The 17,132-nt window shown below is 36.5% G+C and overlaps 1 protein-coding gene across 1 annotated transcript; it reads right to left on the reverse strand.

The window, feature by feature from the left end:
• Nucleotides 1–8,264: 8,264 nt before the first annotated feature.
• meox2b (mesenchyme homeobox 2b) lies at nucleotides 8,265–16,704 on the reverse strand. Its single transcript, XM_016533202.1, has 3 exons — nucleotides 15,870–16,704; nucleotides 12,333–12,505; nucleotides 8,265–8,673 (listed from the first exon to the last, which is right to left on the reverse strand). The coding sequence occupies exons 1-3, from the start codon at nucleotides 16,357–16,359 to the stop codon at nucleotides 8,452–8,454; spliced, it is 885 nt and encodes a 294-aa protein (XP_016388688.1). The 5' UTR covers nucleotides 16,360–16,704; the 3' UTR covers nucleotides 8,265–8,451.
• Nucleotides 16,705–17,132: the final 428 nt, after the last annotated feature.

Here is a 17,132-nt window from a genome sequence, read left to right on the forward strand (position 1 = left end):
GCGGCTGAAGTTTACAGTCTGCTCATCACTCCACGGAAGAGAGGGGTGGGGTCAGCAGAGCTCATTAGCATTTAAAGCAACATGGACTAGAACAGCGTGCTGAAAACAGAGCTGATTTGACAGGGTAAAAAGGGTGTTTTTTACACTGCCATTTAGAAATTTTAACCAAAGTATGTTATAGACTTTTCATTAAGACCCTAAAGAATCATATCAACTTGTTGGGCATCCGATGACCCCTTTAAGATTGCTAAATGCTTTAGAAGTATATTTCAGTAGAAGTATATAAATGTTATATTGTTATACAAATGTTTAGAAGTATATAAATGTTGATTTAATTAGTTAATAGAAGTTGATTGATGAAGAAAATCTATTTATGACATTATTTTTGACAGCATCCTCTTTTTACAGCATTTTTACACAAGTGCCTAAAACTTTTAACAGTACTGTAGCTTTGCAGGTAGCTTTCTTGAACCATCTTAGAGACGTTGTCACAGTTCTTCTGGATTTAGTCTGTCTCCGTTTGTTCTGTTTCTTTTAAGTTTTAACATTTTAATATTCATGTTTTCATCTTTTCATATTGTTTTATATTTTTAAGTAAGTTTATTTTTGTTCTGAATTATGTAAAGCAGAATTGGGTTTGTATATTAAAAAACAAACAAAAATTTTTATTTTTTTATGAACTGTAAAATGCAGGCACCAAATAATCCCAAAATTCCTGATGTGTTGTAATTGAATGTATGTATGTATGTATGTATTTATTTTACCTGATGTGTTGTAATTGAATGTATGTATGTATGTATGTATGTATGTATTTATTTTACGGTTTAGTATTGTTTGTAGCTCTGAATATTTATTGTATTTGTGAAAGCACTGCTGAGCCTTTATCTCCTTTGTTTGGTTCTCTAATGGTTTGCAGTATTTTTATCACATAGATTTAACACAGATGTTAATTTTATAATATTGAGAGTATTTAATTTACCTAATTTTTGCATAATTGTTTTAACATAGACCTTTAACATTAACTTATATAATGAAACACTTGGTTTGCCACACTATAAAATAAAGACATGAAATGTTGACACATTTTTACGGTAAACTCTTGGCAAGCACAGATGCCAGATCTTTTTTTTAACCATAAATGCATGATTTATTTATGTATTTGTATTTATTTATTTTCCAGTGTGTCTGTTTTCTGAGGCAGAGAATGTCCTAATGAGCTGCAGAGGTTGACTGTAGCGTGTGCAGTAGTGCAGGTGGTCCTCCAGCGGAGGCAGGGAGTGCTTGGGAGCGCCCTGGAATGACAGGAATCTCACGGAGTGTGTATACAGGTGGGCCGGGATACAAGGCGAGATTGGATCAGGCCGTTAATTGGGAAACCAAGTCCCCGACAGCAAACCAACAGCTGCACTTTGCATTCTGCTCTGAGGCTCAATCAGTGAGAACAGGCAGTAGAAGGTTCTGGAAATAATCTGCCTGGGTCTGTGTATCGCCATCATTTGGACAAACTTGATAACAATCATTTCCCCCTCAGTGTTGTACTGCAAACCTGCTGCCAAGGAATATTCTGGAGGTTGCTTTCTCCACTTCTAAAGATTAATGAGCACACTTCGCCACAAATACATGATGTAGTCCTCTCAAGATAAATCAATAAAATTATGATAAGCTGTCCTCGTGAATCCCAAACATTAAACACTCAGCTGGTGCCAAACAGTTCAACTAATGCACTATCACGTCGCACTTGCAAGTCTTGGATTGTGGTCCCGAATGGAAAAATCGCATTCGTGGTGCACATGTTTGTGTTTTCAGTCAAAAGGAACTTGCTGCCAACTTTGTGCATGATGTGAGAACTGCTTTTAAAGTGTGAAAAATATTAAATGAAATCAAATTAAATCAACATTCCCCCCTCAGTTTTGGTTAAATACGTTTCGAATTAAATTTTACAGTATGAGTCCTTAATGCCAAATTTGGAGTTTTCTCTTTTAATAAGCAGAAAAGTGTTAACTGTGCTGCATGATTTTGGCTCTACCAAACCCATTTTCTTTGTAAGCACATGATGCATGTATGATTTATATTGAACAGATTATTCCGAATAAACCAGTAAAAAATATCCCAGTCTGGGTCATTTTGGCAACCCAGGATTAACTAGGTTAAATGTTCAACTCAGCATGCTTCAAAACTATATCAAAACTCAACTCAACTCAAATTAAAATTACTTTAACACACACAAAACGACTGTATTTTATGTTTCGAGGAATTGGTTAAATGTATTTGTTATGAAGAAGCAACATTGTGTGACAGAATGGATATGAATGCAGTGGAAGCAGCCTATACAGAATACCGCAGTTATAATATGTCAACTCAAGTCTGTTATTATGTCTGTCTCTTACATTTTTAATATTTAATGTTCGAAAAACTGTTTAAAAACAATACAAATATTATGATTTATAGAAATTAATGAACATTAAATTCACAGATACTATTTCGATAAAAAAAGGCAAAAAGGATATGATTTTTCAAGACATGTTTTTGATTTTAGTCATGAGGTTCATTCTATGCTATTTTTCCCCCCTCGTTTAACTGGCTTCAGCTGATTTAGACTTGCATACATTATTGATGCAGTTTGTGCAAGTTTGGATTGTGTCAGTTCATGGCCTGTAAACCAGTACATTATATGCATATGCAAATATGCACAAAAAACAGTTATACAGCACATTTATTGTTTTCCACACAAGAAAGAAAGAAATAAAGAAAGAAAGAGATAGTTTGTAGCTATCATTTTATTCTTTTTTGTAAAATTTTTTGTACTTTTAATGTATTTACCTTGATGAATTTTTATTTATTGAAAATTGAATTCAGTTTTTGTGGATTGGTCATAGTGTTGAGCTAATTTAATTTTACACAGGCATAAATCTTACTTTTCTGTTATAAAATATTGTCTTACTTGTATTCATAATTCCATAATAATTGGAGTTCTTCTCTAGTCTGTTCTGTACTCGTGACTTGTGGGTTTTAATGCTCCAGGTGTGAAGTCCCATTTTACGCTGTTAGTTTCAGTTCCTGGCCCAGATCTTCTGTAGTAAAAGTGACTGTTGTGCCAATAAATAAGATTCTAAATGGCTAAAACAGCCGTCAGTCATGGTCCCCTGCCAGTTTATTGGAGGGTTTGTGGTTTCCTGCATTTCGTCATCCTGTATCATCCGGCCATATTCTTAAGATTCAGAAGTTTCCTGAGACCTAGCCGAATACGAAGTATGTGATATTATGATTAAACCACATCATTGGATTGCTCTGAATAGCTATTATTAAATCTGTCTCAATGCACAATCCTCATAATTCAAGCAGGTTCAAACACATACAGTAGAGTGGAATAAAAGAATGTGAAAGAACAAAGAATGCATTTCTAATCGTTTATAAAGGTGTGTAATTTGAATAGATATTCCCAACATGGCAAGATTGTGAGCTTTTTATGCGATTTTAATTCAAAGTTGTGTCTAATTACTTAAATATACATGTTACAGTTGCGGATTTTTCACAGATGGCCTTTTTTAATGTGTCCCAGATGCATCATGACCTGGCCTTGACCCAAACGGTTTGCAGAAATGGACAAATTCAGAGCAGGCGTATTTAATGTATTTACCTTGATGAATTTTTATTTATTGAAAATTGAATTCAGTTTTTGTGGATTGGTCATAGTGTTGAGTTAATTTAATTTTACACAGGCATCATAACTGCTACTTACGCATTTTGATCTAAATGTCAGTGTTTATGTTTCACAGCAGTTATGAAAACAAGGAAAATCTTACTTTTCTGTTATAAAATATTGTCTTACTTGTATTCATAATTCCATAATAATTGGAGTTCTTCTCCAGACTGTTCTGAGGATTATATTCGTGACTTGTGGTTTTAATGCTCCAGGTGTGAAGTCACATTTTACGCTGTTAGTTTCAGTTCCTGGCCCAGATCTTCTGTAGTAAAAGTGACTGTTGTGCCAATAAATAAGATTCTAAATGGCTAAAACAGCCGTCAGTCATGGTCCCCTGCCAGTTTATTGGAGGGGTTGTGGTTTCCTGCATTTCGTCATCCTGTATCATCCGGCCATATTCTTAAGATTCAGAAGTTTCCTGAGACCTAGCCGAATACTGAGTATGTGATATTATGATTAAACCACATCATTGGATTGCTCTGAATAGCTATTATTAAATCTGTCTCAATGCACAATCCTCATAATTCAAGCAGGTTCAAACACATACAGTAGAGTGGAATAAAAGAATGTGAAAGAACAAAGAATGCATTTCTAATCGTTTATAAAGGTGTGTAATTTGAATAGATATTCCCAACATGGCAAGATTGTGAGCTTTTTATGCGATTTTAATTCAAAGTTGTGTCTAATTACTTAAATATACATGTTACAGTTGCGGATTTTTCACAGATGGCCTTTTTTAATGTGTCCCAGATGCATCATGACCTGGCCTTGACCCAAACGGTTTGCAGAAATGGACAAATTCAGAGCAGGCGTATCCGTAGTCATTTTGCTCTCTAGACATGTCTTTCACTGACGCAGAGAGCTGCAGTCTCTATAAAAATGCCAACGTTTCATTACCTGCGTAACCGTTGCTTTTGTTCCTTGATGAAAGACAAAGAAAAGGCTGGGCTGGAAAATAACAACAGTCACGTGGTGTACGGGGTATCGTACCTCAGTGAACATCATCCATCAACACCTACAGTTGCGCTGAAAATTACCCTAAATCACTTTTTGGAAGGAGGCTGAGCAGACACTCAGGCCCTGTGTGGAAAACTCTTCAGGTGGCTGTGTTGTTCTTGGCATGGCATGGAGAAATGACAACATTACCCTTCCTGCTAAAGGAAAGTCGTTCCCTGTGGGGTCAAGGTAGAAGGTTCATTGAGGATCAAAAAGTAACATGGGCCAGAGGTACTCCAAAAAAAAAAAAACCTTCCTCTTGCAATGCACGCACTGGCTGTGAAATTTCTAGATGCTCAGGAGAACAATATAAAGCTACATAATTACTTTAATGCAAGGAAGAAATGGTATTATTTTGCCCGAAGGGTTGTGCTTCAAGATAATCGCTCTGGGTGACATTTGTCTGTAACAACAAGAACTAAACTTTCTGAATTAAAATGGCAGTTCATGAAAAAAAAAAAAATCTTCCAAAAGGAAAGTCATACAGGTTTGGAACAACATGAGGGTGAGTACATGTTTTTGGGTGAACTGTCCTTTAAAGGGATAGTTCACCCAAAAATTTCAATTTCGTCATCATTTACTCTCATGTCATTCCAAATATATAGAAAAAAACAACATATTTTGAAGAATGTTGGTAACCAAACAGTTTCGGTTCCAATTGACTTCCATTATATTTTGGACCATACAATGAAAGTCAGTACGAACGGAAACGATTTGGTTACCAACATTCTTCAAAACGTCTTCTTTTGTGTTCCACAGGGGGAAAAAAAAATCTGGAATGACATGAGTGTGAATAAATACTAAAGGAATAGTTCACCCAAAATTGAAAACTCTGTCATTATTTACTCGCCCTCATATGTTTTCAAATTTGTATTCATTTATTTCTTGTGTAAAACAAGATATTTTGAAAAATATCGGTTTTGTTTTTGTTTGTTTTTTTATAATGTTCATAATGTTTATAATGGGCTCCTTTCACTTTCTTTTATGAAAAAAGTTGACATTCTTCAGAATAACTGTTGTGTTTCACATAAGAAAAACAGCATTCAAATTTGGAACAACAAAAAAATAAATATTTTTAAACATAAAGGCATAGTTCATCCAAAAATGAAAATTACCCTCATGTTGTTCCAAACACATAAGAAGATATTTTGACAAATGTTGGTAACCAAACAGTTGTGGTTCCCATTGACTTCCATTATATTTTTTGTCCGATTAAGTCAGTGGGAGCTGCAACTGTTTGGCTGTCAACATTCTACAAAATATCTTCTTTTTGCTCCACAGAAGAAAGAAATCATACAAATTTGGAAGAACATAAGGGTGAGTAAATATTTTTGGGTGGACCATCCCTTTTACAATTCTACTTCTTTCCACAGTATTCGAAGTGGTTGAAGGGAAAGAAACATCATTCCAACAGCAAATCAACAAACTCGTACAAAAAGTTACATTTGTTTGGAAAGACAAACATAAAAAAGTCTTGCTTGTTTACCTGCGTGTGTGTCTGTGCTCAGCTTTGTTTGTGATCTGTGGTGTATTTTTCATACCTAAGTCATGTTTGTCTTGACTTGTGTTTATTTGCTCGTGTTTTCTATTGATTTGTCTGTTTGGGGCCGCTTCTGACGGGCCATATTCATCATGCGTTGTTTAGACACGGCTGTGATCAGTGCAGCTGGGTGCTTGGCAGGGTTTGAGGGGTCATAAATATATTTCCCATTCATTTCGTAAAGCCACGAATTGTTTCCCGAAGGGGATCGTTCTTCGTCTCACTTTGATCACAGTATATCATACACAAACATCTAAATCGGACGGCTAATCAGAAACGTCTTCCACAGAGGGAAAATGCATGGCTGGCTTTGACCACAACTGAAAACAAATCCACTTAGCCTGGGTTTTGCCTATGTGTCGAGGGAACAGCAAAGCCACAAATCAAAAGAGTCCAAACTTCTGCAGCTATCGAATCACCAGCTGCTCTCGTAGTACACAAACATCTAAATCGGACGGCTAATCAGAAACGTCTTCCACAGAGGGAAAATGCATGGCTGGCTTTGACCACAACTGAAAACAAATCCACTTAGCCTGGGTTTTGCCTATGTGTCGAGGGAACAGCAAAGCCACAAATCAAAAGAGTCCAAACTTCTGCAGCTATCGAATCACCAGCTGCTCTCGTATAGGAGCACCACAACTGAAAACAAATCCACTTAGCCTGGGTTTTGCCTATGTGTCGAGGGAACAGCAAAGCCACAAATCAAAAGAGTCCAAACTTCTGCAGCTATCGAATCACCAGCTGCTCTCGTATATGAGCAAAGACGTTCGAGAAGTTGGCCGACTCCATAAAGTGCCAGTCCAGAAATTAGAATGCTCACTCACGTGGTCTTCACAGAAACGCCAAACCATAATATTACTTCTTCAACATGGCTTTCCATAACATTTACATTACATAATCCTCTTCAACCTTTGGTAAGATTTCCGTTAAAAACTTTTTTTTTAAATTAATTAATTGTTTTTTGGTGAAATTCATTGAGCAGGTTTGTCGTGAAAAAAAAAGTTGAAACCGAAACACCTAACATTTGTTTATTTACAACGTAAATAAAAGATACAAACTATATCGTAAACTTGAACAAGAAAAAAAAGAAAAGAAAGAAAGAAAAATATGCCATATGTAATGTTGCATTTATAAATTATGAACACTACCATACAAAAGTTTGGGGTCAGTAAGATTTTTTTTTTATATATATAAATTCATACTTTTTCAATATTTCATTAAATTGATCACAAAAATGAGAGTAAAGACTTTTATAATGTTACAAGAGTTACTGAAAATTCAGCTTTGCCCTCACAGGAATAAATTACATTTTAAAATATATTAAAATAAAAAAAACTGTATTTTAAATTGTAACAATATATCATAATATTACTGTCTTTACTCTATTTTTGATCAAATAAATGCAGCCTTGGTGAGCATAAGAGACTTCTATTAAAACATTAACAAAAATCTTACCAAACCCAATTTTTTGAAGTGTGGTGTGTTATGTTTTTTTTAATAACTCCTTCAGTGATCATGAAACATTATTTGCAGTCCTGAAGTACCGGTACACAAGCCTTTGGCAAGGCAAGTGAAAAAATTCTTATTATCCTTCGAAATTAAATGTTTAGCAGTATGCCATGTCATATTCAATCCGTTTCAATCCAAAGTACCCACATTGTAAAAACAGCTGTCTAAAACTGTTTCATTATAATTCCTCACTTAATCAAAAAATAAGCTGCAATTAATGGCATCCTTTGTTTCTTTACAAACAGACTAAGATAATACTTATTCTGTGCTGTCACAGATTATATCAATGTGTTTTTAATTAAAGGTATTTTTATCAAAATCTGTATGTAAATACAGTAGCAAACAGTTAGGGCAAAAATTAAAACAGTGCAAAAATCCCCTCAAAGGCACTCGTGTGGAATGTTTGCAACATTCAAACTTACATTTATTTACAATGTCAAAATCGGATGAAATGCATAGTCTCTTGAAAACTGTGGCCACCTATGACTATTATTTAGACTACTCTTCAAGTCCGGTGCCACTGGGGGCTGAGCTCTGGTTTGCAACCCTGTGAGCATCTGTTTCACAGACCAAAAACAAACCCTAGCCACTCAGAATGAAATAACACAACGCGGCCCAGTACTAGTTGTTAACAGATTTCGGAGTACCAACATAGTTGATTCCTGAGGAAATTGGCAGGTTGTGACCGGCTGGAGGGCGGGCATCATAAATGCACGCGCTCAGAGCTCTGGTCACTGTCATGACTGTCGTCCTCATTGCTGGGCGAACCCATGGGATGGTGCAGTCCGACCATTGGGGAGAACTCAGAAGGCAAGAGAGTTCCTTTCTTTACGTTCACCAGTTCTTTCTCCCGCGCAGCGGCTCCCTGCTGACCTCCCTTCACCCGCTTCCACTTCATCCGTCTGTTCTGGAACCACACCTTTACCTGCGTGCAAGAGAAAAACTGATAAAGCAGTCATATAAAGTATATAGAAAGCAAACAGGATGGAGAATTATATTTCAAATTTAAATTCAAGTAGGTAGAATCAAAATGGAATGGAAAAAAAATACAACTGTTCTTAGCCTAATTTTTAATAGTACATTTTATTTCTCAATATTAATTGCTCAAAAATTATCACACAGTGTTATTTTGGTATCATTGATATACTATTATAGATTTTGATAATATTTTAAATTAGATTTTAATTTTAGTTAAAGATTTTAGTCAAAAACTTTTTTAGTTCAAAGCAATTTTGCGTTTTTTTTTTTTTCATTTTTCTTTTTTTTTTTTTTAGCTTATTTAGTTTTAGTTATTTTAGTACTTAAACTAAACAAAAATCAGAAATGTTGCCTCTGCAATTAGCAGAAATACGTTTATTTTTAAACTTTATTTATTTTCGTTAATCTTTATTTTATTTCAAGTAATCAACATTTTTTTTAAAGGGTTTTAGTTTTGATAACAACCCCACCCACAAAATATTATTTGAGGTATTTCCAGAAATATTCGATTTGAAATTTGAATATAAAATGAAATGAGATTTTATTTTTATACAGTTATGAATAAATTAACCATTTCATTGACTTCAATGTGGGAAGAACTTAACGAATGCTTTAATTCAATGTATTATTTAATTCAACTGAAGAATCGCATTAAATACAATTTATATATTTTGATATTTATTTGCATTTATTTAATATTAAACATCTTTATTTTAATTTATTATCTGAAAACTGTGTAATGGACATATTTGTGCTCATGTATGGCAAAATTAAAATGTTCTGATTTTAACCGTTTTTAAACAGATTTGAACAATTACAGAAAAATGTCTAATTAGTTGAGGTAAAAATGTATTTTGCATATTTTACAGTAGGTAAAGAATTGAGTAATTTTGTTTTCCACAACTTCTTATATTTTGCTCAAATCTTCCCAACCCTGTATTATATTAAGTATACTTGTAAGAATAATTATGAACATGAATAAATGTTGAATACCATCTATAATTCAAGAAAAACAAATGAATAAATAAGTGTTGTTTGCTCATTAGGAGACTCATTTTTGGCCAAGCTATTATACAGTAGTCAATTACACACAATGTTTATGGGACTTTATTGGTCTCCTAGCAACACAGGCGTCCAAGATCTGCATCAGGGAAACTCAACGCCACTTTGTGGGAATGTGTGTTCGGGTGTGTGTTATGGCACTTTCCAGAAAGAGTTGTTTTGGCACGCAGACCCCCACGCTAAAACCACCATCACGCCCTCTGTATCAGAACCCCCTTCATAGTGCGACCGTGTATCAGATCGGATGAGCGACAGATTTAAAGCTTTCTCTCAACGACTTCTGCCAACACAGCACTCAGATCCCACACGTATGGACCACATACGTAAACCAAGTAAAACACCTCATTTCATGTGCTTTGTGGGTCCTTCATATCTGCTTTTAATCTTTAAAGGAACTGAGGATCTGGTGGACTCTTGTGTTTTTCTTCTGGAGCAGATTTCTGGGAAGTTTGGTAGAGCAGCGATATGATTGGCTCTGTGGGGGCTAGCATTGACTCTCTAGGCTATTTCCACCTGGTCAGTTATGTGCTGGTGCAAAACTCCTGGTCGCCCGTTGGCCCACGTTCCAGGTCCTGACTTGACACTTTGCTCTGTATTTGTGTCTCCTCTGGGATGATCAAGCTGCTGCCTAAAACGGGTCGATCGGATCTGGACCGAGTGGCGGCGCCTCACCCCCCACCCCTGGCTTGACAGCGGGACTATTTCAGGCTCAGGGGGTTATTTTAGGAAGAGCAGCGCAGGTATTTTAGAGAGAGCTCTTAAATGAGTCGGCAGCTTTCCTTACATGACAAAAACATTTAGATGTAGTGTGGGAACTTTTTTGCAACTCTTTACACTAATAACTACAGGCTTTATGGAACTGTGCTACCATATTTCACAATTTATTATTTCAAAACAACATGCATTTTTATATGTATTCAAAGGTGTGTATGTGGAATAAATATAAATATAAATGCAATAGAGCGAAGGTGCACAGAAAGGGTTGATTTTCAGACTTTGTTTGTTAAAGATTTGAGATCAACCCACGTCCACAGATTTATTGGATCTGTGCTGAGAGTCATTGGATAGCAAGCAATTGTGTGGAGGAGTATAGGAAGAGAAAGGGGAATAAAACAAAAATGCAAATCCTAAGTGAGTTGCCGTACAGTACAGCTTCTTTTTAGGTCAAGACTCATCTGGAATGATCCTAAACTCTGGAATGGCTGTGTGGGATGTACGGTTCATTTAGAAGAATCAGTATCTACCGTAGATCTACAGTGAGCTTCAACCATTGTCTAATTTTAAATATATTTAAAGAGTAATATGCAAGACTTGGGGCTAGTTTTTACTCCAGTGAGTAAAAGTGAGTAAACGTACGTTATAAGGCCTTAAAAAGGTTTTTTATAAGAAGACTATATAAGATATAAGAACGTACAGTATATGGGGAAAAAAACTATAAAACATAATTATTCAAACCTATTGTGACAATGTTCCCCAATAACAGGGCATGCTTTACAGTCTATTGAGGTAAGTTGTCACAATGGGGCCTGCAATTAAACAGCTACTATTTTCTTTGCAGTAAAGTATAAATAGCCAAATTCTGATATAAATACACAAAACCAACAGAAATTAAGTCATTAATAGATTTCTTTCAAATTTGAGTAACACTTTATTTTAAGGACCAATTCTCCCTATTAACTAGCATGCAAATTACTAGCATATTGGCTGTTTATTAGTACTTATAAAGCACATATTAATGCCTTATTCTGCATGATCATATTTTAGATCTCTTAATCCTACTCCGTACCTAAACTTAACAACTAACTTACTATATTTATAAACAGCAAATTAGAAGTTTATCGACACAAAAGTCATAGTTAATAGTGAGAATTGGACCTTTAAAAAAGTGTGACCAAAAAAAAGGACTTTTTACTCTAAATTTTATAGTAACTGAGATACTGTACACCTTTGTGACTACTAGCCCCTGTCTCCTTCATATGATTTTATTGTCACTATTTTGAAAGGTTTATATCATTGCAGTTAATTAGCAGATGGGAAAATTGGAGGCCTCTGAATTAATGTAATATTCGATGAAAATGTACTCATGGGGACTCTGGTTCAAGTCCAGCCATGGATCATGTCCCGCTCCTGCTGTCCCTCTCTCTCGCCCTGTCACTTTCCCTCTGTCTTATCCAATAAAACTCATTCAAAAAATCTTCTAAAAAAAAAAAAAAGAGAGAATCCCTCCCTCAATCCTAACAAATAGACTGAACCCCTCGACACAGAGCCCTGTATAAAACACGTCACTCATTTCTAATGTAAAACATATTTCTAGAGAACCTATACTGAAATATTTTGAGATTTATTTCAGTAAATTAGGTCATATTATTTAATTTGTTGAAAATTACTAAGCATTGTGTATATCACTTTATACGACTTAATCACTTTAAGTGAAGTCAGCCTTTATGCGAAGGCTTTTTTTACCCGTCAAGCAAAGAAATATTTTGAAGTGCCAGTGTTATGTCTGTTGGTAACATGTGAAAACAGGCTCAGCATTGAACGTACTTGTCTCTCTGTGAGGTCAAGGTTGACAGCGATTTCGTAACGTCTAAGCCGTGTCAGATAGTTGTGGTGAGCGAATTCTGATTCCAGTTCTCGAATCTGTTCCTTGGTGAACGCTGTGCGCTCCTTCCTAGGTTTACTGCTCACGTCTGACTTATAGCTCCCATCCTGGGAATCTGAAATGAAAAACAGATCACTTTCCAGCCGCTGTAAATGCATAGAAAAAGAAAAAGAGAGAGAAAAAAAAACATTAAGGGAAAGCGAAAGGGTGAAAAAATAAGATGGTGTGATAAACTGCAGGGCTCTGAAATAAAATAAACGAACAAAAATAAAAATGAAAGCGGCACAATTTGACCTGCCAATCACCCTTTATTATGGCGATATGGCTCTGGTGTTTTTAGCAGGCGGAGAAGGGCCAGAGAACGGAACACATGCTCTCAAATCTGGCCTGAATCAACAGGGCTTCGTTCACACTCTCCAAAAATCAGATCAATTTACTCTTCATTTTCCACACACGTCTCCTTTAACAGAATACATGAAGCTTTCCCAGGGAGCATTTATGATTGGTCCAAAAATGATCAAATTCAACCCTTTATGTGTTGATTGAAGCTTGTTATGCAATATATATTTAGGTACAGTAAGACATATAATGTTATGATGATGTGTCTATATTACTGAAAAAAATTATCTGCAAAAACAGGAATATATAGGGTATAAAATCAGTTTGATTTCCTCATTTATTAATTCATTAAATACTAAATTTAAAAAGAAGCATTAACTTTGTTGCTGCCTGAAGAGCTTCTTTAAAATCAACAATGAAACTGAATAGATTATCATGAGCAAAGTATGTAAATTCCAGGGCAAATAATTAATTGGGTTTTTTTTATCAAGAATTATTATTTGCAATTGGATAAAGCAATTGTTAAAAAGTATTTTATTTGGTAGCATCTAAATGAACTGATTTTATTAAAATCAAAAATATTATTTAATGTCACTAAATCAACCTAAATGCATTAGGTTTTTTCCAACAAAACTCAACTCAAGGGATTGATCAGTTAGAAATAGTTTTTTATAAAGGTAATAAATCGCAGGTCACCACGGAGTATACATATGTGAATAGCAACCAATAACATTCTCATTATTACACCATGCCTTATAATTTTATATACATTTTCTTTTAATATTTATAAACTAAACTACTGTGATTTTGAATTTTATATACAGCCTTTTTCTTTTCTTTGGTACCCTACTAATTTTCCAATGTCAAAGTGTTTACTTTTATAATGTGATATATTGAGAATGAACAGTGTAATACACTTAAACAGTGTAATGCAAAACAGTCAGTTAAAATGCCGTTAATAGACAGAGAGACTTTGAAACAACTCATTACAAAGAAATCTTTAAAGGAAAATATGTTTCCAATGAATATCTTTTGGCTTGCCATTCAGGGACGGGTGTGATTTAGATGTCGAATTTTTGGCTCCTTTGAATCCGGCATAAAAATACAACTGCTCTAGAAATCCAAGGTTTTTATAGAACACAAGATGATGAGCTTTGAAACTCATATTTCATTTCCAACATCACTTTTAGGAATAATCTCTAATCTGTTCAGCCTATCGCTGCAACATCTCGATATCTGACACGGCTCTAAATGGAAACCACACTGGCTTTGATAACTGCCAACAGACTGGAGGAAATTGGATTTGGTATAAAGGCACAGCAAGTGCCAACAGGAGCCTTCTGGAAATTTCTACCAGCATTGGGCCTATCCATCAGTATGCCATCATGCCATAAATTACAGGCACCTGGATAATAAGCTACAGCATTTAGACCCCCTTCATGGCATGACTAAACAGACAGAAAAAAATTATTAGCTGTACAGTAAAAGCTGGGGTAATTCAGTTCATCTACTGTAAAAGTGAAAAAAGTGAACTAAATCTTTTTTTCACAGCAGTCACTTTTTTCCTGTAGGCATTCGCTCTGTTCACAATTCCACTTTATACGGCAAGATCTGTGTGTTCGTGCAAAACAACTAAGCTGCTTTTTCTGCACCACAGTTTTAAAGACTGCGTGTCAATGTCAAACCACTTAGATGACCAGGTGTGACATTTTCTATTGTTCTTGAATTTTAAGGTCACGTTCTATATAAAAATTCTCCAGCTGCAGCTCTAACTGTTTTCCCCAGCCATAAATGGTGCGTATGTGTTTGGGGTATCAAAAGCGCAGCTGCGGGCAATGTGAGCATTTAACGGCGGCTTTCACCTGTGGTCTATTAAAGACCTGAGGGTAAATGCCAGAGTGACTTACACCTCTGAGACTGATGAGAGAAAGAAACAGGGCAGCCCCACAGCTCCAGGCCCTGCCATTAAAACACTACTGTGCCGTGTCCAGCCCAGTCAGGATTCTGGTCCTGTTTTTTGTTCAATCAACCTTTAATTTATTCTCATATCAGGAAGCATTCTCTCTTAAAACTAAGAAATATCAAGCTGCTTTTGACCATATTCATGACAACTGCTCAGTTTGATTTATTTGTAAAGTTTGCACGCTCTTCTACATGGTTCATAGATGGATTAGAGCGTTTGTGTGTGTGTGGATCTGATCTCAATGTCAGATGTGTAAAAATGAATCGCACTTTTCTGCTTGTCTTTTCTAACAGACGACAGTTGTATTAAATTATTCTTAGTATGTAGTTAAATACACACTGAAAAAAATGGTGTAGGATTTACGTTGAAACAATTTCTATTCAGAAACTGCAAGTAAATTTAACAAATTACAGACAAATGACAAGTAACACATTGAATTAAATGTGAAACTTTGAAGTAAAAAAAACAGAAATAGTATTTTCTTGCAAACTTTGAAAAATCATTTTTTAAAGTGCAGTACAAATAAAATCCATTTAGTACATATAGAATAATTTTTGTTATGGATCTTGATATGGATTAAACTGTATAAATATAAAATCTTAAATGCTATTTGAAATTTAAATGTTAAAATAAAGTTCTTTAAATCTCTGATAAATCTTTTCCTATTTTAAATCGTTTTATTTATGTCAAAATATAAAGGTACACAAATTTTTTCATTCTTACTGAACATTGCAAAATAAACTATTAAAATAAAACGAAGCTATTTTCTAAACAATACATTACATTAAACATATAATGTGGTGCATGGATGGATTTCACCTTACTATTTATTAAAACATATTATCAAAATTAAATTCCAAATCCAGTCCAGATGAGAGAAAATAGACAATACAACAAATATTACTAAAACCAATGTTTTGTTTTTTTTCTTAAAAAAATAATACATAAATCGAATGCTGTATTACTGAATAAAGTAAAAGTTTTACTTGTGCTATTCTGAATAAATCTGATGAGTAACAAAAGAGACAATATTCAGTTCTCGAGTCACGGAAAACACTTGAATTATTTATACTGTAATAACTGAACAAAAATCAAGCTAAAAAAATAAAATCAAGTTCAAAATGCCTTTTCTACTGAACGCATATGAACATGGAAGAAAACGTTTTGAGCTGCGTACCTGAACTGTCACTTTTCCCTTTGCTATTCCGTCGCTCCGGTTCAACAGGTGACATGGTCTGTCTCCCATATTCTCCGGACACACACGACGCCCCAGAAGGGTCACTTCCAGAGAGTGTTGGGTTGCCCGCGCACAGGCCCTGCGAGCCCACTCCTCCTGCGCCGCACAGTTCTGGAGCCGCGGCGTCAGGGTGCGGCAGGCAGAGGCCGTGGCGCTCGCCGTCAATCGAGGGCATCTGCGGCACATGCCAGGAGGGCTGATGCTGCGAGAGGTGTGGATGCTGCGGAGCAAGGTGAACTCTGTGATGGGGTCCTCCGAAGCCGCCCTCCTCCCCCGCGTAGCTGCAGGGCGGCGAGGGTCCCGGGAGGTCGGGGTAGGAGACGTGGTCGGAGCGGCCGTGCAGGGCCAGGGAGGACTGGGCGAACGCCGGGTGCAGGGCTTGGGACGGGGCATGCGGGCTCCGAAGGCATCCGAACAGAGAGTGATCCATGTCTCTTTAGTATCTACAAATCCACTTAACTCCGTAACAGCCTCGCACCCGTGGCCACCGTAGTCCAGGCGAAAGGAAGAGGAAGCGGGCAGCGATGAAAGGCAAGGCCTCCGGTAATCCTGAGCATGCAGCCCCGTTGCCAGGCCGAAAAAGAGGGTAAACACACACAGCCTGCAAGAGGAAGCTCGGATGACAGACGGGAGAGAGAGAGAAAGAGAGGGAGAGGGAAAGACTGAGCCGTCTGGGCCCGACTGGATACAGCGCTTCTGGAGAAGTGGAGTTGGAGCGAGGGAACGAGGGAGGGGGGTTGAACGGAGGTGCTGGAGGAATGGATGTTATATATAGGGCGTAACATGAGAGGGAGGTTGGGTCGCAGGCTCCTCGCTACTGACCACATGCATACTTCCTCCAGAACAGCAAGGTACAATAAATCTGAGCCCAGCCAACTAGTTCCGGGCTCGCGAAAACTGGGGTACGATATTTTGGACCCGGGCTATCCGATCCCACAGACACTTTTTCTAAGAAATGAGTTGCATAAGCAGCCAAAAAGTGAACGTGGAATGGATCGAAGGGGTTATGGGGGTCTTAGGGGTGGGACGGGGAATGAGGTGAGGGGTTTTGGGGTGTTATCTGGTGTCTGTTTGTCTGCACGTTTATCCACATTGCCAACATCATTCGGACTGTGAACTGCAAAAAATGACAATATTTGATATAACAGCTTAACTGCATGAGACACATTAAGTTTGCATTGCTAAAAATGGCTTATATTTTGA

This window comes from Sinocyclocheilus rhinocerous, unplaced genomic scaffold (assembly GCF_001515625.1).
Source record: "Sinocyclocheilus rhinocerous isolate Xijiao unplaced genomic scaffold, SAMN03320098_v1.1 scaffold574, whole genome shotgun sequence".
Taxonomy (NCBI): Eukaryota; Metazoa; Chordata; class Actinopteri; order Cypriniformes; family Cyprinidae; genus Sinocyclocheilus; species Sinocyclocheilus rhinocerous.